We start from the raw sequence: 27166 nt of genomic DNA, 5'->3' as shown, positions 1-27166 counted from the left end.
CTTGTTTCTAAAGGAGGCAGCAGGGAAACCTGTGCGATAGAGAATCAGTAATGTTTTCTGTAGTGGGCCGACGGTTCGGACCGGATCACCTGAGTTGGTGCGGATCAGAGCGATTTCTGTCATAAACAAAAATGATAAATGTTAATCAATCAGCCGCCACCAGCAGGTGGTACAGCATCTGCTCAGCATGGAGGGAAACCTCCTCCAGCTGCTCTCACTCATGTGATAAATGTCAAAACATAACATAAAGTCCTGATGAAACAAGAGCTTTAAGATTCATCTTCATCATCAGAATAATAATAATGATGGTAAAGTTGGTTATGACCGCTGACCCTCCGTGCAGCAGTGGGGCTAAAGAGCGGACCGGATCAGCATCAGGGACTGAAAGCTGCAGATGCAACTTTTATAAAAATATGTTTTTTATCTTTTTGTTAAAACTGTCTCCATGTCGATTTAGTTTATGAGTCAGATAATCTGGGAAAACATTGACCTCCTCCACTTCCTTCCTGAGCTACTTTTGACCAAAAACAGCCAGAAGGAAGAGCTTGGCGCTATCAATCAACCTCATGTACTCACTGCTAAATGTGCTAATGGTGGAGAAACAAATCACTGTTAGCGGAAATCTGCTTTTCCACCATCATTGGTGGCTATGCTGACTAGCATTAGCACTCACAACATGATCTGCTGATGGGGAAAAGCTGTATAGTAGCAGAGAGCAAAGGGAGGCGGGGGATGAAGGATGAGCAGCGCCCCACAAGATTGTGATTGACAGACTGGTTGTTCCTAGTTAGCACCGGAAGAAGGCAGAGGAGCTTGACTTTATCTGTCTTACACCAACTGTCACAACATGGAAACCGTTTCAACAAATATGTAAAAAACAATATTGGTTACAAAAGTTACTGCAGTTTTAGTCAATGACAGGTTTCACCAGGAAACTGTTGGATACAAATAAAAGTAACCTCTTATCAGCCAATCGTTTTGATGTTGTTACTTTTACTGGTTTCATGTAAAATGGTCAGAGACATGGAGGAGCAGCTTCTGTGACCCTTCCTGTTAGGATGATGAGCCTTTAATGCTCAGGGTTGGTGTTTGGTTCCTGGATTAAGCTAAAATTAAATGAAAGGCAGAAAAAGAGGAATGTCTAACATATTTATTCCTGGGTAAATGTTGTGGCGCTGCTCCAGCAGTTTTCACCTAGCTTCATTAGCGTAGCTTCCTTCCTGGTTGACCTAACACCGGCCCAACGTTAGCTTGGGTAAAATCAGATCCCGTTGTTTTTTAGTTCGCCAGAGGCCACGCCTCCGGCAGCAGTCAGTCAGTCCAGACCTGCTGGACGAAGCGAAGCGTAAAGCAAGAGGCTGGATTTTAGAAGAATAACTACAATCTTGCAGCTTTGCCTTAAAGTGACCCAACACATTAAAAACAAATGTTAAAACACGGCGCTAGTCCCGGTGTCCAGTTTCAGTGTTTGATCAGGTCCAACAAACCATTTATCAGTCTGATTCTACATTAAAACACGTTTTCAGTTCTGATTTACAGGAACCAGCAGGTTCTGAACATCTCAGGCCTTCAGGCAGAGAAACTAAACGCTGCCTCACCCTGTTTGGTTCTGGCTCCAGAGTGCAGAGTCAGCAGATCACTCTGCATGGTTCCTACAGACCAGGAACTCAAAGTGTTTCAGCTCCAAGCCATTTAGCAGCAGCAGAACCAGTAACAGTGGCGTCTAGTGGACCTGAGACTGGTTCCACAGAGCTGCATGTCGTCGACATGGAAACGTTTGGCTCTCTATCGTCTGAACCACTTTAGATCAAACAAAACGATAAAAACTAATTCTGAAACGATAAATTGATCAGGTCTGGGTTGAGGCTCCGTGCTCCTATTCCTGTCTGACAGCATGCGGTGATGATGTCATCGGGTCGTTGTCCAGAACGCGCCAACTGTCCTCCATCTTCCATGCGATCCAACACATGTCCGGCTTCCTCTGCGGCGCCGCCCTGCTGCCGGCCTCCTGCCGTCGCAGCATCTGCTGCAGACATGCCGCAGGAACTCACGCATCATCAGCTCTGATCTCACCGTCATCCTGGCAACGGGTTCTGAGGAGTTCTGGGTTCACTGATCCCAGCAGCACGGGAACAGCTCCGGTCCGGTCTGACCTGGTTCCTCGTTCTCGTTCTGGTCTGAAGTGGACCTGTCTGTGGGAGTTGCACCCTTCCAGTGTTGCTGGACCTCTGTAGCATTGGTTCTGCTCTCATCCCCACTTCCAGGTGGGCGTGTCCTCACTCATTCACTCTTCCTCTTTCCCCTTCTCTTCTTCCTCCTCCTCTTCCTCCTCCTTGCTGTTCTGCATCGCTGTCGTTCCTCCATTTTGTTCGGGGTGATCCTTTGAGTTCATCTGGTTTGTGGAGTCGCTTCCCCCCCGTCAGACACGCCTCCTCCTCTGACCGCCGTGCGTTTTCCCATGGTGCCTTGCTGCGCCTGTTCCTGGTTCTGTCGTGGGTCCGTCCTGTTAGTCCAGTGTTGTGGCTTGTTGTCAGAGTGGACCATGTGCATAAAGCTCCACGGCTTCCTGGTTTGACACACGACTCATTCCCACATCTGGAATGTTACATGTGCTGTGATGATGATGATGATGATGATGATGTCTGTGGGATTAATTATCAGAAGCTCCTGCTGCAGGTTGGGATTCTCCTCTGATGTCCAACCAGGCAGGTCTTCATTAACGGTTTCATCTGTTTTTGTTTTCATTGTTTTGATTTTTTTTATTCCTCATGAAACACAAGAACTGATCAGATATGAACCAATAATCGTCTTTACTCTGATAAAACCTTAAAATGTCCCACCTTTCCTGAAGGTGTCAGCGTCAGCCAGGTCAGAGCAGTGCTTCAGCAGGAGGTCAGAGGTCAGCTGTGACCCAGAGAGGTTTGGTAAACAAACCCCCAGGTGACCCGGAAAGTTTTCACACCTCTGAACTTGATGCTTTTTCTGTGACAGACCAACACAAAGTTCAGTGTGGATGTGTTTTGATCAGCAGAAATCTGAAAAGTGTGGTGTGCCTGTGTTTTGACTTCAGATTGGGGCTTTATCGTATTGTTTATCATTTATCATGATACATTTTTACTATAATAAGAAATTAGACTTGTTATTGTCAGAATAAATTATTATTGATATTGAAAATCCCCCAAAACTGTCGGAATTGTTAATGTTACTCATTTCTGCAGTGCTTGTTCAATGAGAGTATCAATAAATATCAATACATTTGACACATGACTGGTGTCCTAAAAATATGCATTTCAACAGCAGTGTTTGTGTGTTTTTGTGTATCTGAAGGTCATAGCTGTACGGTTCTCTGAAAAAAAGTAGCAAATATTTCTTATTGTTACTTTCCTTATCAAAATAATACAACAAAATATCATGATAAAGCTTCCAGTCTACATCGCTCACCTCTGCACATCCAAAGCCTTGGATCTTAGTTTCAGTTTTGAAGTTTATCAGAAAGAAGGGGGCTGAATGCACTCCGCACTTTTCAAATTTGTATTATACTTCCACTTCACTGCTTTTTGTTAATCTGTCACATAAAATCCCACTGAACCTCCCGATTCAAAGAAACCAAAAGTGAGAAAGTTTGGTGTTGTGAAAGCATTTGCAACACAGAGCTGTTGTGTGGAGACGGTTGCCCACGGCGACCCGGTTACAGATGATCGCGTCCAGCTGCAGAGGGGCTCCCGGCTGATGCAGCAGGATGCAAATCTGAAGTTTGTTTATGGAAATGCAGCCTGTTGCAGCGCGGCCGCGGTCAGAGCCGCTGCAGGACGTGTGGATGGGTCTCCGTCGTGTTCCTCCAGCCCGGACTGAACGTTCTCTTCTCTCCTCTGCTCCCTCCTCTCCTTTCCTCCTTTCTCTTTCATTTCAACTCATCAATTTATTTTCCTGCTTTCCTTCATGGAATTAAACCTACTTTTGTTTTCATCTCATCTTCTCCGCATCCGTCATTCACCGTGTTTTCCCCTGAAATCCCTCCCCGCCCCCCGACCAGCCAAGACCCAAGACGGCATCGCGCTGGAGATCCAGCCGCTGAAGAGCGAGGAGGCCACCGAGTCGGAGGAGAAGGAGGAGGTGAAGCAGGTCAAGAAGGTCAACGTGACCAAGAAGGAGAAGTCTGTTCTGCAGGGCAAGCTGACCCGGCTGGCGGTCCAGATCGGCAAGGCTGGTGAGGAGTGCACACACACACGCACGCACCCACAACACACACACACTGGGCATTTATCACAATAAATTTATTATCATAATAAGATTTGGATTCATTACTGTCACAATAGAAAAATGACACTTAAAAAATCAAAACCTCCTAAAACTGTTTTGTCATTTTACACTGCAAAAACAGAGACTATGACTATTTTTAGTCTCATTTCTAGTGCAAATATATTAGTACACTTGAAATGAGTCAAAACTAATTTACAAATATCTTTCAGGAAGACATAGGAGTTTGTGTTTAGTGAATAATTCCTTAATGTTGGTAAATAAGTAACAGTTCCATTGGCATATACATTTACTCATAACAAGATAATTTCCCCGCGTTATAAGTGAAATAATCTGCCAAAGGAACTAGTTCTTTTTCACCAATAGTAAGGAATTATTTACTTTTATATTTTATATATATACCTTTTATATCTTTATGATAAGCTCCCTTTAAATTAGTTTTGTCTTAATTCAAGTTTACCTAGAAATTTGCTCAAGAACTACTTGGTAATATAGCGTGTTTTTGCAGTGTACTATTTTTCTCCACTGTTTCTTCAATATAGGTGTTTTAATAAATTTGAAAATATGACTAAATGCCCTTTAGCAATAGAAGTCACACTTCTTTATGTGAGTAGTGTCCTAAAGAAATCATTACAAGTGGGAATGTTTCTCAAGAGCATTATCTGTGTTTGTGGGGTTATTATAGCAGCCACGAATGTGGGACTGTTCCTTTAACGGCTCAGCGGAGAAGCTGATTGGTTGCTGAGCTTGGGGGTCAAAATGCACTTAGTTTTATTAGATGGATTCTCTATTGGGAACAGGATTCATCCTGAAATTGAAGGTGTTTTCTGTCTCGTTTCAATTGACCCTAATGCACCGTTACATGACTGAAACATTTGGGTCGCAGGACGATGGACGAGTCGCCAGGATGCTTCAGAATCAGAAACATAGAATTTAATGTTCAGTTTTATCTTCAGTTCTGAACATACAGGGCAAATCTGGACTAAAATCATTTCTGTTCCTGTTGTCGCCCCAACAGGAACATGAGCTGCAGAAGATCAAACTGTCTGAACTCATGTAGTGTTGATCAGATTCACAAAGCTTTATCAATCAGTTCATTCAGTTCAGAAATTCATGCAAAAAGAAGTAGTTCTTACTTCTGCCTCAACCTGATCTGATAAGTTTTACTATAACTTATAACACCACATCGATCACTATAACTGATCACTATAACTGATCACTATAACTGTTATAGTGATCGATGAGGTGAGTAACAAAGCTGAGATATTTCACTTGCTGAGCCTGATGCTAGGGGGCGCCAGAGCGATCCACCAGCTGTGTCTATATTAAAAAATATTAAAAGTTGACAGGAAATGTAAAAGTATGACGCAATAATTATGTTATTGGAAGACACTCTTGACAATACTTGGACACCAACTTAAAAAGGCAGACACACTGAAATACATTTAAAATAAATATAGATTTTTGGTATTTCAGTTAAATCCTAACCAGCCAGTGGATCTCTGGTCACATTTAAAAGTAAATAAATTAAAAGAGATATCTGAAATTAACATTATGATTCAACATATATGTATGTTTAAGTAAATATTCTTTGGGTAAAAAGAAAGCCTGGCGGGGGGGGAAAGAAAGCCTGCAGCCCGCCAGGCTTATAAAACACTGGAGGAAACTCTGATTTTAGTTCTTTAAAACGGTTGTGTTCAATTTGTCTGCTGGTTGTTTTTCTTCTTTTCTTTTAAATATGGGTTTTTGATGAGAGCTTTAATAAAGGTGGAATATTGCAAATATTTCTCAAGTAGCACAGCAAAATCTTTAAATTCTTTAAATTAAAGAATTTAAAGAATTAAATTCTTTAATTTAATTCTTTAATTAAATTAAAGAATTAATTATTCTTTAATTTAATTCTTTAATTAAATTAAAGAATTAATTACTCTTTAATTTAATTAAAGAACAATTTAATTATTCTTTAATTATTTAAAGAATAATTTTAATTTTAATTATTTAAAAAATAATTTTTTAATTATTCTTTAAATAATTAAACAATTATTTAAAGAATTCTTTAAAGAATTTTTTAAGAATTCTTTAAATTCCTTAAAAATTTAAAGAATTGTGAAATCTTGGAGGGACTGATTAATGTAAACAAATAAATATGATGGATCAGAAAACTTGAGAATCCACTTATCATCGATTACGTCTTAATTAATTCCTCTTAAAAACCTGATAAAGATGTGAATGTTCAGAAGAACCTGGGATGGTACCGGCACTGATAACATGTTCTGGTTCTGTTTCCTCCCCCAGGTCTGTTCATGTCCGCCCTCACCGTCATCATCCTCATCCTCTACTTCGTCATCCACACGTTCGCCATCCAGGGCCGCACCTGGATGGCCGAGTGCACGCCCATCTACATCCAGTACTTTGTCAAGTTCTTCATCATCGGCGTGACGGTTCTGGTGGTGGCGGTTCCCGAGGGGCTGCCGCTCGCCGTCACCATCTCTCTGGCCTATTCTGTCAAGAAGATGATGAAGGACAACAACCTGGTGCGCCACCTGGACGCCTGCGAGACAATGGGCAACGCCACGGCCATCTGCTCAGACAAGACTGGCACGCTGACCATGAACCGCATGACCGTGGTGCAGGCGTTCGTCGGAGACACGCACTACAGGACAGTCCCGGAACCCGATGCCATCAACCCGGGAACGCTGGACACGCTGGTCAACAGCATCTCCGTCAACTCCGCCTACACCACCAAGATCCTGGTGAGGCGCCATCTCTAGAACGGCAACCAGACGCGGAGCAGAGCAGGTGTTTGACGTTTTATTGTTTCAGCCTCCAGAGAAGGAAGGCGGCCTCCCGCGCCACGTCGGCAACAAGACGGAGTGCGCCCTGCTGGGCCTGGTTCTGGAACTGAAGAGGGACTACCAGCCAATCAGAGACGAGATCCCAGAGGAAAAGATGTACAAGGTTTACACGTTCAACTCCTCCCGCAAGTCCATGAGCACGGTGCTGCAGAACGCTGATGGAGGCTTCCGGATGTACAGCAAAGGAGCGTCGGAGATCGTCCTGAGGAAGTAAGCATGTAACAAATTCCCATCTAAATGGAAGATTGCAGAAGCAAACACTCAGAAATAAAATGCTCGGTGGCTGGCAGGTGTAGAAACAAAATGCTCAGCAGCTTGACACCAGCAGAGAAACGAAACATAGGAGAGAAACTAAAAGTTTGACAGCAGCTGAGGGAAAAACAAAACTCTCAGCAGCGTTTGGACAGAGAAACGAAACGCTCAGCGGCGGCCGGCGGAGCGTTTCGTTTCTCTGTCCAGACAGACGAAACACTCGGCTCACCAGTTGGGTGGAGACATGCTGGCTGAACATTCTCTCTCTGCTCCTCGCCAGGTGCTCCCGGATTCTAGACGTCAAGGGTCAGCCCCGTGTATTCAAGACCAAAGACCGAGACGAGATGGTGACGAAGGTGATCGAGCCGATGGCGTGCGACGGACTGCGGACCATCTGCGTGGCGTACCGGGACTTCCCTGCCGAGGCCGGGGAACCCAACTGGGACAACGAGAACGACATCCTGAACGAGCTGACCTGCATCGCCGTGGTGGGCATCGAGGACCCCGTCAGACCCGAGGTACTCCCCTGGTTCGGTTCTCTTTTAAAGCAGCACAAGCTGCTTCTGAAGTAACGAGGCAGATTTTTCTGTCTAGCAAAAGTTATTTGCGCCCGGACATCTTTGTTCCGTTCTGGAGGCAGTTGAGACTGCAGCTATGTAGTTGCTAAAAACACTTTAATACACGGATAAATGGCAGGCTACTTTGCTAGCTTGCTACAGTTTACATCTGGAAATTTCTCACATGCGCACAATGCTGCAGGTAAAATCTGATTCTTTCATGTAGAACAGTCCTGTTAACTAAACGAAGCCTGAAGAGGAAGGAGTTATTAATTAGGTTCAGTTCACCACAGCAAAGGGAAAAGTAACGCAGAAATAACGGTGAAGAGCAACTCAACGCCTCTTGTCTTCTTTTTTCCTGATCTCTGCTTTGCTATGTTACACAGACCTGTTGCCATAGCAACTGACCAATAACAACGCCACTAACGTATCAGGATTCAACACCAGAAGCCATGCAAACATTTCCCACTCAAAGAACAGAACATTCAGTGGGTTCCAGTTTTATGTTTTCAGGCTGGTGATCGTCTGAACACAGCCGTGGCTGATTAGCTCATTTAAACATCTGCTCTACTGATGACCTGTTAGAGAGCTGGTGTGCGGGTCGCTTTTAACTGAAGCTAAATACGCAGAATTCTGGAGCTCGTTTACATGCTAGGGTTGTCAAAGTCAAGCTAGCGTAACTGACCTTCTTCTCTCGCCCTTTTTTTATTAAAATCTTTTCCTGACCTTTTTATTTAGTTGTCGCAGTGTTGACAATTCGTAGCAAAGCACTGTGTCCCTTTTACTTTTATATATCACAAATACATTTTAGATTAACGTGTTATGTTGACATCTTAACAGCTAAAACCAATGCTAGGCGTTGTCAGCAAGCAGTTTTCTGTCCTCCAGCATGGAGCTGGGACGTGTCGTCCCCCTGCAACGTGTCTATATTTGTATATATTTATGCATATTTCAGCATCAGGGTGGAGAAGCTTCACTTCCTCTAACAGCATGTTGCTCCAACCCTCCAGGTACCCGCAGCTATCGCTAAGTGCCAGCGGGCGGGAATCACTGTGCGCATGGTAACCGGGGACAACATCAACACGGCCCGCGCCATCGCCACCAAGTGTGGCATCCTGCTGCCAGGAGAGGAGTTCCTCTGTATGGAGGGCAAAGAGTTCAACACGCAGATCAGGAACGACAAGGGAGAGGTAAAAACACTCAGAGATCACTGAATGTCTGTTAAAACAAAACTTTATGTGTCCGTAATAAACTACAACATGCCATTAAATTACCATTATTACTGTTATTTATATCCATAATCTGGTTTTAAGGTTGAACAGGAGCGTCTGGACAAAGTCTGGCCCAAACTTCGGGTTTTGGCGCGTTCATCGCCGACGGATAAACACACCCTGGTTAAAGGTGAGCTGCTCCTCCTCTTCCTCCTCCTCCTCCTCCTCCTTCTCCTACTCCTCCTCCTCCTCCTCCTCCTCCTCCTCCTCCTCCTCCTCCTCCTCAGGGGCTCCTCCTCACTTTCTGCTCCTCTGTGTCAGGAATCATCGACAGCACGGTGGGAGAAACCCGACAGGTGGTGGCCGTGACGGGAGACGGCACCAACGATGGCCCTGCCCTCAAGAAAGCCGATGTCGGCTTTGCCATGGTAACCGTTTCCTTCACATCGTCTCAATCCCAGCTGGAGTTTCTCCGCTTCGGTAACTAAAAAGGAAAATGAACAGCGTCTTGGATTCATGGAGGCTCCTCCCTGCAGAGTTCCTCCTCCTCCTCCTTCAGATCAGATCAGAGATTCCTGGGATTCATGAGTTACAACACATTCACACCAGATTAACTCCTTAAGCTTCACAGAGCTGTTGGTCCATCCAGACTTTATCTGTGATGTTCTGACCCAAAGTTAAAACAACCTGTAATGCAAATTCACTCATCATTCATAAATTTTGCAATTTTTCTACAAATCTGAGCAATCAGATCATTTTCAGGATTTCCTTCTTTTCTGACCAATCACTGCAACTCGGCTGAATTTTTGACCAATCCCTGCAGCCCCCTGATTTAACTTCCTGTTTCACATCTCCTGAAAGGCGAACCTATAAGATGAAAGCAGGTGTGACGCTAAACTGTTTTTAAAAGTGCTGCAGGATTTGCTTCTGCTGTTTAAACAAACACAGAGCACAAATGGGACATGACCTCTGAACTCTTTCAGCTGTTCCAGGTGTTTCATCAGTTGTTATGGCGTGGAAAGGTGATTTTCTGAGCCGTCTTTTAACGCATCCTAAGCTGACGGCGGTTACACCTGTGGATCTGATAACTGAGGAGAGTTTGCTGCACGAAGCGTCTGCGTCATGTTCAGCAATTAACCAGAGCAGAAAGGCGACAAGAACTTTCAGTTTTCTTCCAAACAAGCCCTGAAAGTTGATTAATGCTGTTGCATTCAGATAATGTTATATTCAGATAATGTTAGCTAAATGATGAGCTAATCCAGTATATAAAATAAATCTAGTTAACGAGAATATTATAATGCTGACCTCACCTATTTTACATCCCTTATAACCTAGTTAATACCAGGATTACTCCTGACCAGCTTTTATTTCTCTTCAGAAGTTGTTCTCACTGTTTCTTATCACATATTTAAAATAAATTTTTATTGTCACACTAGAAGAGCAAAGAGTCAGGGAGGAGACATTAGACCAGAGGCCAGCAGCAGGACGGTGAGGATGATGATGATGGTGATGATGCAGGGTTTTCTCAGGTAAGGAGAGATTATAACCTGATAAGAAAAGACAAGAAAAGGGAAAGTTATGTGCAAGAATTTAAACTTTTTTGTAAAATCCTGTTATGACAAATATAAAGGCTAAAAGATTTGCAGCTTTTTGGAAAAGGTGCCACAAAATCAGTATTCATAAAAAATCCTGAAGGGACTCATAATAACACTGACCAGCAGATGGCAGCGAAGGACTGCCTTTATGACTCCAGCTATGTGTTTAAAATTCGTCAACAGGCATCAGCGGTAAAATTTCAACAATAGTCTCCAAGGTTCGCCCATCCAGTCTACATTTGCTTTGTGGACTTAGAGAAGGCATTGAGCCATGGGAACCCCGTGGGGGTCAGCTTGGGGTACCACGGACTGTCGATCTACGTTCCTACCCTCATCTGTGGTCGTGTGGCTTTGAGTTGAGACCAAATGAATGAAATCACAGGTCCAAGCAATCAGAGGGAGACCTCTGCTGACCCGTCCTCTGCCAGGATGTCTTCGTTAAAGCTCCTTCCTGTTTTCATCGCTTTGTGGGCTCTTAGCATCCTACAGAGATGTGCAGCTCATCCTGCGTGTCACCTGCAGGGCATCGCCGGTACCGACGTGGCTAAGGAGGCCTCCGACATCATCCTGACCGACGATAACTTCACCAGCATCGTGAAGGCCGTTATGTGGGGCAGGAATGTCTACGACAGCATCTCCAAGTTCCTGCAGTTCCAGCTGACTGTCAACGTGGTGGCCGTGATCGTGGCCTTCACCGGCGCCTGCATCACCCAGGTGACCGTCCGCCTCCGCCCCCTCCAGGCCGAAATATGATGGCCGCAGGTTTCTGACCCACTGGTACAAACCAGAGTCATAAATCAGTTTCAGGTTGATACTGAGTATAGAACCGAGGTTATTATAGTTCACTTAAACATTTTCATTAACTGAAATAAATAAAAACGGCAATTAATGGGGGAAAACTACAACTGAATGGGATTTTATATTGTGCATATATAAAACTAAAGCATTCTGAATTTCTACATGTAATAGCCTTTTTTTCAAACTGATGTGAAACTGATTTTTTTCCCCGCACAAGCAGTTTGCGTCAGATGTCGGCAAATTACGGCTTTTACAGAAATCCGTAAAATAGCAACACCAAAACTTTCTGCTGAGTGTTCATTATCCAGTCGATGTTAACTCCTTAACATAATCACAATCTTTCGGTGAATTCTGCTCCTGAAAATTAAAGAAAAAATTTAATTATGTATGAAAAAACTAAAACTACTGCTATAACTAATAAAAACTAAACTACAGCTAAGCAATATTTAACTAATAAAAACTGTCAAACTCTCTAAAACTGAATTAGACAAAAACTCAACAAAATTAAACTAAAGGTAATTTTATTTATATAGCACATTTTCAGCAACAAGTCTGTACAGAGTGCTTTAGAGGGTTTAAAAGGAAATAAAAACAAAATCACAAACCAAAGGAAAGAGCAAAAGAAGAAAAAGCTAATAATGTTGATCCAAAGTAAATAAACTAAACGATAATGAAAAACCCTAAACTACTTTAGTTTGAACTGATTTAATAAAAATATGTCTGCATGTGGCTCCAGCCAGCTAATCAGATGCTAATCAACACATTAGTGAATTTGTCGCTTATTGATTGAATCGTGTGATTTCCTTGGAAGAGGGCTCTGACTGAAGCGTTGAAGAAGATGATAGTTTCTGGTCGTCTTCATGGTGTCAGGAAGTGATGCGACCAGGAAGCTGAACTCCTGAACCGCGGCAGAGCAGAACATCTGGAGGCTGTGTGTTAATTAAGAAGCTCACAGCTGGCACAGTGATAACTAACCGCTCTGCAGCACCGGCAGCATCAGCCAGGCCGGGATTCAGCCTGAAACCATGGCAACCCGTCACATCCGCGGTCCTGAAATAAAACAGGAACTCAGCAGGCTCGGATTTTCCCCCATCAGCAGCATCAGCGGCGGCGGCGGCGCTTGGTGCGTGTTGAGCCACCGGCATGTTGACACGCATCATTAGAGTCGGTCTGTGTTGAACAATCTGGAGGTGGGGGGTGTTAACGAAGTAAAATAATGTGACCAGATAGTGACAGCCTCGCCGTGAACACACGCCCTCTGCACCAACATGGCCTCCAGCCTGCAGCGAGTCACACTCATAAAAGGATTTTATCTCTTCTTCTACTGTTATTTAAAAGATAAACATCAGGTTGTTTTAACCTGATTTTATGATCTTGGCCTAGCACAATAGCTAAATTTAGTCTGTGACAGACTTTCCCAGAAGTTATTGCAATTTATAATAATGTTACTTTGAAAGAATTTTCAAGTTACCTAATAGAAATGGCAAAATAATGCAAAGATCAATAAACTTTAAATTCTGATGATCATTTTACACTGGAGCTGGAAGACATTTTAAATATCCAAAATAAATAAACAAAACAACAAATAAAATGAATTATGAAGTGTCTGAAAACCAAATTATCCTTCAAAAAAAGACTAGTTGAGACCGAAACACCAGACTGGAGAGTTTTGGTAGAAAGACAGAAAAGAGGAAAACAATAAATCATCCAAATGGAAGTTTGTTATAAGTTATCATGCAATAAATTGGTTTATTGCTTATTATGACTGGATTAATCAAATCGTGACCTTTTACCTTTTGCCACATCACAACTTGCATTTCCTTTAATCAGATAGTGAAGCTACAGAGGATTCAGATGCTAATCGCTAATAAGGGAATTTATTTGTGTTGGAGGAAAGATGTGAAACGGCGCCATGTGAAAACATTTATTTGAGCCTAAAAGTAGCAAGATGGTGAGACTTTGTCGTCAGTTACCATGGTGACAGACATGGTTTTAACTGTAAACCCAGAGGACGGCTTTAAAAGTCATGTTATTGTTGACCTCAGAGCTAACGTGCGCTCCACGCTGCAGGACTCCCCTCTGAAGGCCGTGCAGATGCTGTGGGTCAACCTCATCATGGACACGCTGGCGTCCCTCGCCCTGGCCACCGAGCCGCCCACCGAGTCGCTGCTGCTACGCAAACCCTACGGCCGCGACAAGCCCCTCATCTCCCGGACCATGATGAAGAACATTCTGGGCCACGCCGTGTTCCAGCTCATCATCATCTTCACTCTGCTGTTTGCAGGTGAGCTTAGCTCAATGCTAGATAATGCTAACAGCGTGCATGTTGTAGCTACAGCTTCTGGTCGTTTCTCAGGGGAAAAGTTCTTCGACATCGACAACGGCCGCAACGCTCCGCTGCACTCCCCGCCGTCTGAACACTACACCATCGTCTTCAACGTGTTCGTGATGATGCAGCTCTTCAATGAGATCAACGCCAGGAAGATCCACGGCGAGAGGAACGTGTTCGAGGGCGTGTACAAGAACCCCATCTTCTGCAGCGTGGTCCTGGGCACCTTCGCCCTGCAGGTACCATCATCATCATATTGCTTCCAAAATCTGGGTCCAAACATTATTTTTATTTCATTTTTTTTATTTGTTCAACTGCTTTTAAGTTTCTATGAAGAAAAAGAGAAAATTAGATGTTCTCGATTCTCACATTCAAACTAAACCCCAAAATATAAACAGAAAGGTACAAAATACACTGCTCAAAAAAATAAAGGGAATACTTTTACATTTAAGTGAACACTGAAGTGTTCCCTTTATTTTTTTGAGCAGTATATAATACAAAATAATACAAAATATATTAAAGTGACAGAGAAAATCATTTAACTAAAGTCTATAGACAAAAAAGACTTATAAACTTATAAATAACTAGAATATGTCCAAAGCACATTCTGATGCTTTTGAAGCTGCTGAATGCTGTCTGGTAGCTGTTGTATTCCAGATCTGTGTCCAGGTGGGAAATGGAAAAGGAAGGATCTGACCCACACTCAGGTGGTGATCAGGACAAACAGCTGGTGGGGAAAGCATAACAAACGGTCCGTTTCTTCCTGTCCTGCTCAGATCATCATCGTTCAGTTCGGAGGGAAGCCGTTCTCCTGCGCGCCGCTCACCATCGACCAGTGGCTGTGGTGCGTCTTCGTGGGCATGGGCGAGCTGCTGTGGGGACAGGTGAGTTCCACCCACACACCTGGCTGCAGGGGAGCTTTGTGCCGCTGCCACGTTGCCGTAGCAACCATCGGCATGGCAATGAGCTCCTGTTTACGAGTTGCGAGGGAGAAGGAGCCGCAGCTGGTTGGACCCAAACAAACAGATTTGCAATAAATCAATTAATCACATTATAATTAAAGCAAACGCAATGATTTACATTTGCATTATTTATTTATTAAATGTTTCTCTCTTTTCACCAAAAACTGAGTGACTAAAGTCTTCAGTTTGGTGTTTTGGTCTCAACTAGACAATTTTGTTTTTTTGTTGTTTCTGTTATGTTTATTTTAGATAAAGGTGGGAAATGTGGACTTAGTTTTATTTTGTGGTACTATTGTAATAAATATAAAGGTGACAATAAAAACCACTTATTACTAACTTTTTAAGCAACTTTAGTCAGAGCTCAACAATTACTAATCTAGAAAAATATATGTAGGACACCAGTTAGATAAATAAATGTGATTTCTGTCACTAAACTGCACATAGTAACTGTATTAATCACATGTTCAAATTTAGGGATATTTATACTCTCATTAACAAAAAATTTAGAAAATAGAAAAATTAACAATTCTAATGATGCAGACACTTTTAGAGTTTTAAAAACCATTAATTGGGATTTACTGTCATAGTGATAAATCTAAATTCTGTTAAACACGTCATGATAAATTATAAACAAAATGCTAAATGGATGTTTAAAATGTCCTGCAGTTCCAGTGTTAAATGTTCACTAAAATTTTACATTTATTGATCTTAGAGAATCCATTCTTGCATTATTATATTATATTATATTATATTATATTATATTATATTATATTATATTATATTATATTATCGTTTATTGCAATAACTTAAGTGACAATTTATCACCAACAGCAAACATAGAAACTAGAATTATTCAATCTGCAAACTAAATGTTGAAACTCCTCCACTGCTGGTGGAGCCAGGCTAAACCAGTCCAGACTGGCAGGATGTTCTGGAAAGCGGGAAGTAAGCCGGTTCTCCTGTCCTCAGCTGATCTCGGCCATCCCGACCCACCACCTGAAGTTCCTGAAGGAAGCGGGCCACGGCATCACCAAGGAGGAGATCCACAAGGAGGAGCTGACGGAGGACACGGACGAGATCGACCACGCAGAGATGGAGCTGCGGCGAGGCCAGATCCTCTGGTTCCGAGGGCTCAACCGGATCCAGACCCAGGTACCGCTAGCCGTCCCGGTTCAAACTGGTTTTACTCACATCAAAGCTCTGCTGAACTGGGCAGCGTGTCGGCTTCACAGTGTCTCCTGTCGTCAGCGACAAGACCGAGGTTCTGTTAATTTCACACTCTGCTGCAGATCCGCAGCCCAGAACCTCTTCATTAAAACCTCCAATTAAAGCAGCAGGCGACCCGCTGACACCCACAGAAACTCCAGCTAAAACCAGTCAGGACTGCAACTGGTTACCAGTTCTGACAGACCACAGGACCATTTATCCTCTAGTTAGTGCAACTCTTACACTCATTGGCATGGAAACCAGGCTGGAGACTGTGTGTGTGCGTGTGTGTGTGCGTGTGTGTGTGTGTGAGAGATCCTCCTACAGGATCAACACACACTGAGCAGCAACATGTCCAGTCGGTCCATTCTGTCCCTGTTGGCTTCATTAGCCTTGATGCTAACACCCACGTCCAGTAGCAGCATCCAACACACACACACACACACACACACACACACACACACACACACACACAAAAACACAGTTTGTAGTTTTCTAGGTAAGCAGAAGCAGCTCAGTGAGTAAATTATCACTGCTGCTTATTCATTTCTGCATTAATTAACTGGAGACGATCAATTAAGATCCGTCCAATCGCGTCAAAACATTTAAACTCCTATATCAATCCCGATTGTTTTGTTTTTATTTTTATTAATTGTTTATTTACACAGTTGAATCTCTTGAGACTCATTTAAAAGAGACTCTGTTACACACATCACCAACAAATAACATAAAAACAATAATAATAGAATCTACTAAACACTAATAAAAGTCAGTACCTATGGATCTGAATTGTAGCCAGTCAGATCCAGTTTAATAAGCTGGTTGGTAAAACCGGATCAGTCATATTAAGCCCAGCACCTTTGAAACAGCCCAGCCTCCTGAGCAAGCACATGGTAGCAGTGGGGAGGAACCACTCCCTGCAACAGAACCAGAAACTCAAAGCTGTTTCTGTTTTCCATCAGTGCCTCTTAAAGACACAGGAGCCTTTTCCAGTTACTCAGCACCAGAACGAATAACTGCTCTTATCGGGAGCTGGAGGCGGGCTCATGGGGAACAGCGACCAATAAAAACACAGCATGCTCCAAAAACAGTAAAACTGCCGTCTTCAACAGGACGATGACAGATTAGCATTAGAAAACAAAACAGCACTGGTTTATTAGTTAATGAGGTGATGGCAGGGCTTCTGTTTGCAGAAATATAGCCAAATCATTGTAGCTAAAATGTCTTCCTGCTCTCTACGCTTCTAATCATGTGGTTCTAACTGGGCTTTCGGAAAGCTAACCAGTTAGGAATCGACTAACTGGTTAGTCTGGATTCTAGAACCAGAAACGCTAGAAAGAACAGCGCTAACGGCAGCAGCTGTAGATTATCCATCAATGGAGAGCAGTAGGAGAAAGTAGCAGAGTGAGGAGAAGTGGATTATGTCCAACAGCAGTCTAACTACAGCGCTAGCCCAGGATAAGCTAAGACGGTCTGTCTGGTCTTCCACTGAGGAGGATCCGATCGGCACCAGGAGCCCAACGGGTCCGAATGTTTCAGAGAGAAGAGATCCAGTCGAAGCACTCACCTGAGAAATGAGGAAGCCGTTTCCCTCTTGTTGTCGTGTATCAGAACGATCGTCCTGCTGGGACAGGAGGACGGCAGGACGGGGAGGCGAGCTAATTAGCTTCTTATCTCTCTGTGCTCCTCTTCGTCTCGCCCTCCTCCCTAATCCGGCGGGGCGGCGCTGCTCCGCTTGACGTCTCAGCAGTCAAACACAGAGGGGGAATAATTGGTACAAGCAGCACCTCACCGCTGAGACTTTATCAGTCATTCCAAATGACATTTCTCCTCTTTCTGCTGCCTGCGTTCCTCTGAGCGCTCTCCATTCATCCAGCTCCGCTTCCGTCCCTCGGATGAACGCGTCTCTAAATCACAACGGTTCCTCCATGACTTCCTCTTCTCTCTGCCTCCATCTTTGTTTCTCCCTCATGGTTCTGTTTCTTCACGCATCGGCCAGGACTGTGGTGTTTGTCCTGGAGGGAACCAAAGCACAACTTTGTCCTGGTTTCCGGCCCGATTCATTTTCTGATTTCTAGCGAAAACATAAAACGTTTTTCTTTAATGAAGAACAAATCAGATGCTCAGGTTAACAGAGTGAATTTCAATGTTTTATCCAGCGGTGAGCATCGGTAAAAAGTTAGCTATGCCATCCGCTAATCACAAACGTTAGTTCCACTAATTCTAAAGCACTAAATTCAACCATCTTAATACCCCCATGTGTTATATCGCCCTCGACTGGATCAAATCTGCCATTACACACCTTCCTGTTCGGTTTGCTCTTCAGGAAGTGATTCTTTGATCAGATTTTCCTCTAAAAGTTTCAGTTTTACAGAAGTTTACTTTTTCTAACTCTGCTGCTAGTTTAGCCGTATTGAACACAATAAGCATGCAGGACATAGGTAGATTTTAAACTGTAGATAATAAATAAACGTCGTTATGTGAGGAGAGGAAACATTACTGATGTGTAAATAGTCTTCACACACTTCAAAATAAGAGCGTGAATATAAACGTCTAGCTATTTAAAGAATATTTCAGAATACAGTTGAGAACCAAAACTTCAACACAGATGTTGAACTTTATTCAACCGCAAGTTTACGAAACAGCCAAATTAATTATTGCTTTTAAATAATTTTCAGAAAAATAAATTTAGGGGAAACTAAGAGTGCTAAAGTTAGCCAAAAGCTCAACCGTCTGCTGCAGGCTGCAGGTTTGTCACGTCCAAGTTTAAACATCTCCAGCTCAGATTGGGAGCAGAACATCAACTTTCAAATTCTCAGCTCAATTTAGAAATGGACTTTGACTAGGCCACAGGGTTCTGCTCCACCCCAGTGTCATGTCTTCCGCAGCCTCTAAAAGGTTTGCTACCAGGATTGTCCTGATTTAACTCCATCCATCTTCAATTCTCTGATGCAGACCAACATTAAGCAGCTTCTGAAGGGAATTTGTTGTTTAAAATGCATCAAAATACAGAGAGCTGAATAAAAATGAGAAACACACTTTACAGATTATATTCAATAGTCTGAAAATCATCCATCAGATCATAAAATGTCAGTGAAATACATAGAAATCTGCGGCTCTTATGTCAGAAAAGGAGAGGGTTTGTTTTCTGCTGATGGACAGAAATCCAGCGGATCCGTTTTCAGACGTAGTTCTGGTGGATTTCTGGAGCCTGAAGGAACCTTTCCACTGACCTCCTAACTCTGTTCAGATCTGCCTTTGTTTAACTCTGTCCTCTCTAATCCCTCTGTGAACGTGTCCCCGTCCTGCTGTCCTCTCGCTCTGTCTCTGCTGTCTAACTGTGGCTGTCCTCCCCCAGATGGATGTGGTCTATACCTTCCAGACGGGCCAGGCGGCGGTGCCCGGTGCCCTGCGCCGCCAGCCGTCCGTCGTCAGCCAGCACAATGACGCCACTGCCGCCAAAACTCTCTCTAGCCCCACCCACGTAGGGCTTAGCTCCTCCTCCTCTCTCACCAACTCGGCTGGGGCTCCGCCCCCTGCTGCTGCTTCCTCCTCCGCCGCAGGCAGTGAGTGTGTGACTGGAGGCCAGCTCACACGGCGCCTCATCCAGGCTGGACTCTGTTTAATCTGCATGAAACTGCGTCTGTCCTCGGCAGGTGTCTGCATGTCCTCGTCTGATCACAAACTAGACAGGAGGTCAGGAGAGTTTTAGTTCTGAACAAAGATCTCGAACTGAGCCCCAGTCAAACCAGAACCAGCAAGGCGAAGAAGTAGCTGCTCCGCAGGAGGAAACCATCCAGAAAGACTGAGAGTACTGGAGGAGATGATAGCATCCCTCCAGGGGTCAGAGGTCAGGAGTCCAGGTGTAGAAGGGTCAGAGAACATGCAGACAGCCTCCTCTGCTTCATCTTCATCTCTTTCAGTTTCAGCTTGCTCTCAGCCGTTCCTCCTGCATGCTCTGGACGTTTGACCTGTGAACTCGTGTAAAGACCTGGTGAGACTTGCAGCCGTGGAGTTGGAAACAGAAGAGAAGAAGGCTTCTGATTGGTCGCCCTGCAGGCTAAACGATCCATAAATCCGCTGCTCAGAGGCAGCAGCCTGGTTACCAAGATCATTTTATGGGTTTAAATCCTTCGGGCTCCGCAAGTCTCTCATGGTTTAACATCCAGGAGTGTCTAAACTGTGTGTGTGTGTGTGTGTGTGTGTGTGTGTGTGTGTGTGTGTGTGTGTGTGTGTGTGTGTGTGTGTGTGTGTGTGTGTGTGTGTGTGTGTGTGTGTGTGTGTGTGCGTGCGTGTGCGTGCTCAGCTGCAGCTCTCCTGTGGTTCAGCTTTGAACTGCAGGTTATTAATTATAATGGAGAGTGTGAGCTGGTGCGTATAAATCAGGGTGATCGGCAGCAGCCGCCTCATCAGAGGAAAGGCCTCCAGAGGACAGAGCAGGATTATGTTGGGTTGTGTTATCCGAAGGCTCCCAGTGACCCTGACGGTTGACATGGCTTCGTGACCCGCAGGGGCGCAACCTCCTCTGACTGAGTCCTGGTTTCTGGTTCTGAGGCTCCGGTTGTCACGGTAACCAACAGGATACAGGCTTCAGGAGTGAAGTTTACGGTCTGACCTGTACGAGGAATCTAACACCAGTTCAGGTGGAAGTGTGACTGTTCAGAGTTCTTTGACCTGAAAAAGAACCGGATATTAGTCAGGATATACCTGAGCCTCCCGTCCCGGTTTGTGGTAAAGTGGATGATCCTGTTGAGGATCAGGGAGCGCCGCACGTTTTCATCCCAGAGGGAAATTTAAGCCTTGTCCACAGGGAGCCGATCTTTATGGAAGCAAATATCTTCTCCGCATTGTTTTTTGTTCCAGAGAAGTTTTCATCTGCATTAACTCACACAAATCCGCTCTGAGTGTTGTTTTAACATCCCAGACCAATAGGGGGCAGCGTGGAGCAATGTGTCAGCCAATCGGATTGCTTCAAAATGAACTCCACTTCCTGTTAGGAATTAAACGTGGCGATCATCAGTGTGGACAGATGTGCAGGTTGAACTACTTTTAAATTGCGTATTAGAACATAAAGTTAATGAAACACAAAAGGATGATGATTGGGAAAGTAAGTTTGACAGACAGCCAGTAGAGATCGGTGCATTATTCATCATAGGCTGTAACGTTTGGGATATTAAATTTCTTTTTGTGTTTATTTAAAAAGAGTTTTCTCAAATCTCCATTTTGATCAGAGTTTTTATAAATAATTGTTTTTTACTGATATTAAACTGAGTTTTCATGGGGACGAAAGGCCAAAATGCACAAAGATGTATTAGTTTTTCCAGATAATGTTTACATGTGGACAAAGCCTTAAACTGCAGGAAGTCTGAAAACCCAGTCCAGAACTGGTCAAAGTGACTTTGTTCTGGTTTTTCTGGCTTGGACCACCTAGTTGCTAACTGGGAGTCTTTACGTTGAATTCATGGAGAAGTCTGTAGTTTTTAAAAAGAAAGCGCTGCATCACTGAGGAGCAGTGAGGAACTGGTGGCGTGTTGGAAAACAGTAACGGGTGTAAAAGTGAGGAACAGAAGGTGAGTTTAATGATCTCTGGGTTGGAATAGTGTGTGCTGGGATCGAGGGTGTGAACTATCCTACTGCATCAGAATGGAGTGCTGTAATGTTTTTGCAATTTCAGCTCTTTTATTCCTTCTTTTCCATAAGTAAAGAAAAGCAGATTTCTGAGAATAAAGCTTCAACATTCTATTAAAGCCCTTCAGTGATGATTATTATAAACTGATCAGAAAGTAGGTCATGTCGTCAGTTTAACTTTTATGAATGAATCTTTACGAGTGTAGATGGAGCGTTTCCTTAGTGTTGCATGAGATGAGGTGACACTTTGACTCAGTTGTTGCTGTGATGTGGTAGTAGCAGTTGTGCTGGTTCTACAGCAGTGATGGAGATCGGGTCGTTCATGCGGAAGGCGGGCTGGAGCATCCTCCATGGTTTGATGGGGTGTTAGGAATAACTGCATGATGCCTAGATGGTCGGCCTGTGCGCGTGTGTGCGTGTGTATTCAGCTGCATCCAACATCATGACGAGCATTTTTGGTCCGCTTGTGTTTAAGAATCTTTCTTGGTTTTTCTCCAAAGTTTGCAGTCATCGTTCCTTCGTTGTAATTGTTGTGATTTGTGGTTTTGCATCTCCCTGTCCAGATCCGGATGCATCCCCCCCCCAAGCCCTATGAATGTCCCATCAGCCCCGCTGCCTGTTAGAATCAGTGTTGTTGTTGTTCATCTTCCTGCTCCTGACGTGTCCTCTCTGTCTGTTTCAGATTAAGGTGGTGAACGCGTTCCGTAGTTCCATCTTCGAGGTGGAGAGTCCACATTCCCGTAGCTCCATCCATAATTTCATGGCCCATCCCGAGTTTTTGCCGCATTCTGAGGAGGAGGCGCCTCGGTACAGCATCATTGAGGAGAACAGCGACGCGATCAACTATCTCCACTGATCCTTGGCGAAGGAGAAGCACCTGGCAGCAAGGAGCTCCTCCTCCCTCCCCTCCTCTTCATCACCTCCACCAGCTGGGTTGTTGCTCTGAGGAGGGGCATCATGACTCACCCTCTCATCAGCACACATCCTCGCCCCACGCCGTCTCCATCCTGACTGTGATGTTGTTCAGTTTGTTCCTCCATCGCCTCCATCCCATCAGCTGGGGGCGAAGCCTCCTCACCAGGAACATCTGCTTCTCGTTTAGACTCCCTCAGTTCACTTATAGAAATCTTCCTTTTTCACCTCTGCATGCTGCAGTGCATCGTGGGAAGACAGTTTGTTCGCTTCCCAACACGGCAGCATCCAGAGACGACCCGCTCTCCGACCTCGTCCCGTCTGAGCCGGGTTCTGTTTCCCCCTGCGCCGGTTTATCCGCAGCGTCTGTCTTAACCTGATGCATGTTTTGATTTCCTGTTGAGTCGCATGATGGCTGAGTCCAGCTGTGTGGACGCGTCTCTGTTCAGAGCTCCATGATCTTCCTGTCTGTCCCACGTTGGAGAACCTGAAGGATCCTGCAGATCTTCTGCTGTTTCGCCGCAACATGTTGATCACTACCATCGCATTAAACACTAACCGTTTCGTTTCGCTCCCCTCTGACGGGGACGCCGGCGCCGATCGGCCCATCTGAGCTGCACCGGATCAGGTTAAACTTAAAGGGGTAGTATTATGTATTTTCCAGGCACAAAGTGCCATTTTATAGCACAATCAAGTAACTATTGTACCTTCAGTTATAAAAATGCTGTCTATATCAAACATGACTTAAAATAAATTTCTTTACCATTTAACGCCTTGAAATTGGGACTCTGTCACTTTTAGAAGCTCTTTCTGACACTTTCCACTTGGAGACTGCTGCTCTGCGTGGAGAAAGCAGCGCTCAGTTAAACTACACACTTCTTCACCCATGGTGGTTGCCATGCAGATTAAAGGATTTCTCAAACATGCATGAAAGAATCAAGGCACCAACACTCCAGGTATGTTTTTGATGAAGGAATAACATCATATAACCTGATGTACAGCTCAAAATTTTACATAATACCCCCCCTTTAAAAATCACGGAAAAAAATCTGAGCTAATTTCAAACACCAGCGTGTTTAGAGTTTGGCCCGACTCAAACATGGAGCCCACTTTTCCTGCTCTGCGTGATGGAGGCCTGGCTGAAGCTCCACCTCGCCATCACAGAAGCCCCGCCCCCTCAGGCAGCTGAAAGGAGCTTCCTCTGCTGCCCTGTCATCACACACTAAGGAGTTTCAGAACGAGCTGACTGCAGTACTGATCCGTTGGCTGGATCAATGCAGGAAGTTCCCTGGAAGTGGAGCCATGAACAGAGTCAGAATGAGGCTGCAGACACAGACTCCCAGAGCGAAAAGCTCTTAAAGCCAGTAATGGACAGTAGGCTCAGTGTCTGCAGCTACAAGCTCCTGGGTCCCTCGTTGTCAGGCCTTCCTGGACTGCCCAGGTCATTTGTCGCCAGGAGCCCTTGGAGCTCATGGATCGCCCAGTGCCAGAAAGTCCTGGGTTTTCTGCCACCAGGTGCTCCTGCATCTTCGGCCAATGGGCACTTCTAGAGCTCCTGGGTTGCTCACCCCCAGGCGTTCCCTGACTGGGCGCTCTTGGGTCATTTGTCATCAGGCGCTCCGGATTGCTCTCCACTGGGCGCTTCTGGATCGCTTGTTGCCAGGCGCTCCTGGGTTGTTTGCCATCAGGCGCTCCCAGATCGATCGCACTGGGCTTTCCTAGATCGTTCTCCGCCAGGCGCTCCCCGCTGAGCGCTCCCGAGTCGTCTGCCGTCGCTTCGCTTCCCTCGTTTGTCTGATTTTCGAAGAGCTGTCAGTGACATCACACGGCCAGCAGCGGAGCCAGCGTCTGCTCATCACCATCACCGTTACCCCGGCGACACCGCTCCGCCCTGCTGTGTTGGACAGGCGTCAGTGTGGAGGCCACGCTGAGGTTTATAGGAGACTGATGATGTCACCAGTCGGCCTGTAGAGTTGAATCCACTGTGTCCCCGCCGCTTCCCGCAGCGGCGCGTCCGATCCCTTCAAACAGCCGTCGGCCTCTCCTGACGGAGGCGATGTGCTACTACTGCCATATTTTCCATGACTTGGTTAATCTTTTCCCCTCGACGAGCTTTTTCTAAGTACTCAGAGCCATATTTTCTAGGATGTTGTTTTCCATCATTATTCCAGAGGCCCCACCCTGCCCTCCAAACACGACCAAAAAGCGAGGAGAAACTCTTCCGTGTCACTGCCGAACCGTGTTTGAAGGACCTCTCCGATGTTTACATGAGAAGCGGTTTGACCCCCCTCATCTGTTCCTCTCCTCAATCTTACTGTTTAACTGAGTAGGAAACCTTTCTTGCATGGTGTTCATATAAAATTCAATGTTTTGTTCATTTTTTACAATTCTTCTGTATTTTTATATTGAGTACTTTTTAATATTTTGCAGATGTATGAATCTGTGTACAGGCTGAGGAGTTTGGTGAGCGTTCAGAACCTGAATGATAGGAATCTGCCGTGGACTCTGTTTTTACAGCTCCCAATGTTCTGCCACGTGTGGCGTCCGAGTCACCTGACGTTAGGGCTCCCAAACCTGCAGTGACTTGTTTACTTCCTGTTGGCTGTTCACTTCCCATCAGCCCCTCTGGCTCCAGTTTGGTTTCTTTGTTGTAACGGTTCTGACTTGGTTTGAGTCCAACATTAAACAGGAATGTATCGTTATTCCTCCAACTTCTGGGTTTGTTTGTTCACTGGATCATGTTGTGTCCGGCTCCAGGCTCCACCCTTCATCCAGAGCTCGGTGCCGGTTGGGTCAGTCATCCGTTTGCAACCTCTGTGGGACTCTGGGTCAGAACCGGGCCTACGATAACCAACTCCTGAGGTTGGTGTTTAGACCCATCCACATTTCAGCCTCGTCTCAAACACTCAGTTTGGTCTCTGGTCCGTTTCAACACGGAGACTTTTAACCAGGTCCAGACAGACCTGAGAACAGAATTCCAGCAAAAACCTGAGCTTAGTGCCGGTAGAACCGGGTTGGCCCAGGTCCAGAGGCTCTGCCAGAACCCGGACTTATCCATCCTGTAAAATCTGACTGCAGCAGTTAGAGCTGAGTCGTTTTCCAGTCCGGCACCTGGTTCTGGAGCCTGGAGCGGGACACAAGGTGCCGCTGCGCTCCATCTGACTTTCAACCTACTGTGGAGAGGGCGGGACTGTTCAAGCTCTCTGACGTCACTTCCTCTTCCTGCTGAACTCCTGCCCCTGACCAGCAGGTGGCGCATGTGTAAATAATGTCCCATAACGAATGAGGCGAACCAGGAAGTGGGAGAGCGGCCAATCAGCCAATCATCACCCAGCATAGCTTTAAGATTGTTCTGCCAAAGTCGTTTCCATCTTCTCTCCCCCCTCCCCTCCCTCGGCCTGGTTCAGGATTGTCCCTCTGCTCTTGCCGTAGCCTCAGTGGCTCCGCGGGGCGTCCGGCTGCTCTGACCTCATCCCGGACGCCCCTGCAGCAGCAGCAGCAGAACTTTGTTTTCCATCGTGTAGGAACTTCTTCCGTTACGACCTGCTCATCGTCTGCAAAACGAACTGGAACATCACAGCTGGAAGCCACATTTACATTCCGTGTGTATTTATCTCCGATATGTACGAATATATATCAGATTTAAATATGAAGGCAGAAATCCGGTTCTCTGTTTGAACTTTGTTGCAAAAAAGACTGAAAGTTTTAGTTTCTGTAATTACTATGATAGCCAGTTATAGGCGTTGGTGTTATTTTTGTATAAACATGATATCATCTATGTGGCATGCATGACATATATACAGACTTTGGTGGTTTAAAGCAATATGTCCGACCTGGTGCGATTGGTTCCGTCGTGTTCTGTGTAGCCAGAAAAAACCCAACAAAACCCAGAAAAAAGAATCAGCGGCTGTTCAGTATCCGTGTTCAATGTTCTGTGTTCTGCATGTTTTAGTACGGAATGACACATCCCAACTGTTGACTCCACTCACACACACACACACACACACACACACACACACACACACACACACACACACACACACACACACACACACAGTCAGTCAGTCTCCGTTACACTGAGAGGAGAAAACACTGAGCAAACCTGGAATCTCATCTTTCTGTTCCCATCATTCCCATCTCAGCACTCAGGTCCCTGAACTCATCGCTCGCTCTCACCAATCGCATCAATTGATCTGAAAAACTAAACCTCCAATCTCTGGATCAGAATCCAAACTTTCCCATCAGCAATTTGTCGTCCACAAGCTCCAAAAGTTCAAATCTGACGTCAGAAATTCAGTTTCTGAAAAATTATCTGCTGCTTTACGTATTAACGCGTCTTCAAGATTTGTCCAAAACGTTTCTTTTTCTCTCCGGTTGTTGGATGGTTCCATCCAGCCGGGGTATCCGACCCGGTTCAGGTGTCGCACCAGATTCTGAGACGCCCCTGGATCCGGTGTGACACCAGATTGACAGGAACCAGTCTGAAGCTGTAAAACATGTCAGACATCCGGACTGTCTGGAACATTTAGGTTTTTTGTTGTTGTTTTTATTTTTTTGCGTGGATGTTTTTCCTCCTCTGCAGCTTCCCGACGTCCGTCTGACGC

The 27166-nt window shown here is 44.9% G+C and overlaps 1 protein-coding gene across 5 annotated transcripts in view; it reads left to right on the top strand.

Annotated features, from left to right (window-relative positions):
• Nucleotides 1-25264, top strand: part of LOC103464285 (plasma membrane calcium-transporting ATPase 1-like) — a 64503-nt gene extending 39239 nt beyond the window's left edge. For 3 of the 5 annotated variants that reach the window (XM_017304710.2, XM_017304711.2, XM_008408277.3), the window contains 14 exons: nucleotides 4034-4207; nucleotides 6553-7010; nucleotides 7081-7322; nucleotides 7645-7882; nucleotides 8932-9111; nucleotides 9235-9322; nucleotides 9454-9560; nucleotides 11250-11441; nucleotides 13596-13809; nucleotides 13882-14093; nucleotides 14631-14738; nucleotides 15786-15968; nucleotides 19381-19588; nucleotides 22333-22450. In XM_017304710.2, coding sequence (XP_017160199.1) covers nucleotides 4034-4207; nucleotides 6553-7010; nucleotides 7081-7322; nucleotides 7645-7882; nucleotides 8932-9111; nucleotides 9235-9322; nucleotides 9454-9560; nucleotides 11250-11441; nucleotides 13596-13809; nucleotides 13882-14093; nucleotides 14631-14738; nucleotides 15786-15968; nucleotides 19381-19588; nucleotides 22333-22337 — 2609 coding nt within the window. In that variant the 3' untranslated portion in view covers nucleotides 22338-22450. Of the gene's footprint in view, nucleotides 1-4033; nucleotides 4208-6552; nucleotides 7011-7080; nucleotides 7323-7644; nucleotides 7883-8931; nucleotides 9112-9234; nucleotides 9323-9453; nucleotides 9561-11249; nucleotides 11442-13595; nucleotides 13810-13881; nucleotides 14094-14630; nucleotides 14739-15785; nucleotides 15969-19380; nucleotides 19589-22332 lie in introns of all 5 variants that reach the window. The other 2 variants (XM_017304713.2, XM_017304712.2) reach the window with 1 other exon arrangement.
• The last annotated feature ends 1902 nt before the right edge of the window (nucleotides 25265-27166 follow it).

The sequence above is a fragment of the Poecilia reticulata genome, chromosome 5 (genome assembly GCF_904066995.2).
Source record: "Poecilia reticulata chromosome 5, P_reticulata-male-v2, whole genome shotgun sequence".
Lineage (NCBI taxonomy): Eukaryota > Metazoa > Chordata > Actinopteri > Cyprinodontiformes > Poeciliidae > Poecilia > Poecilia reticulata.
Note: the sequence above shows the minus strand (reverse complement) of the source record. Positions and strands in the feature narration are given on the sequence as shown.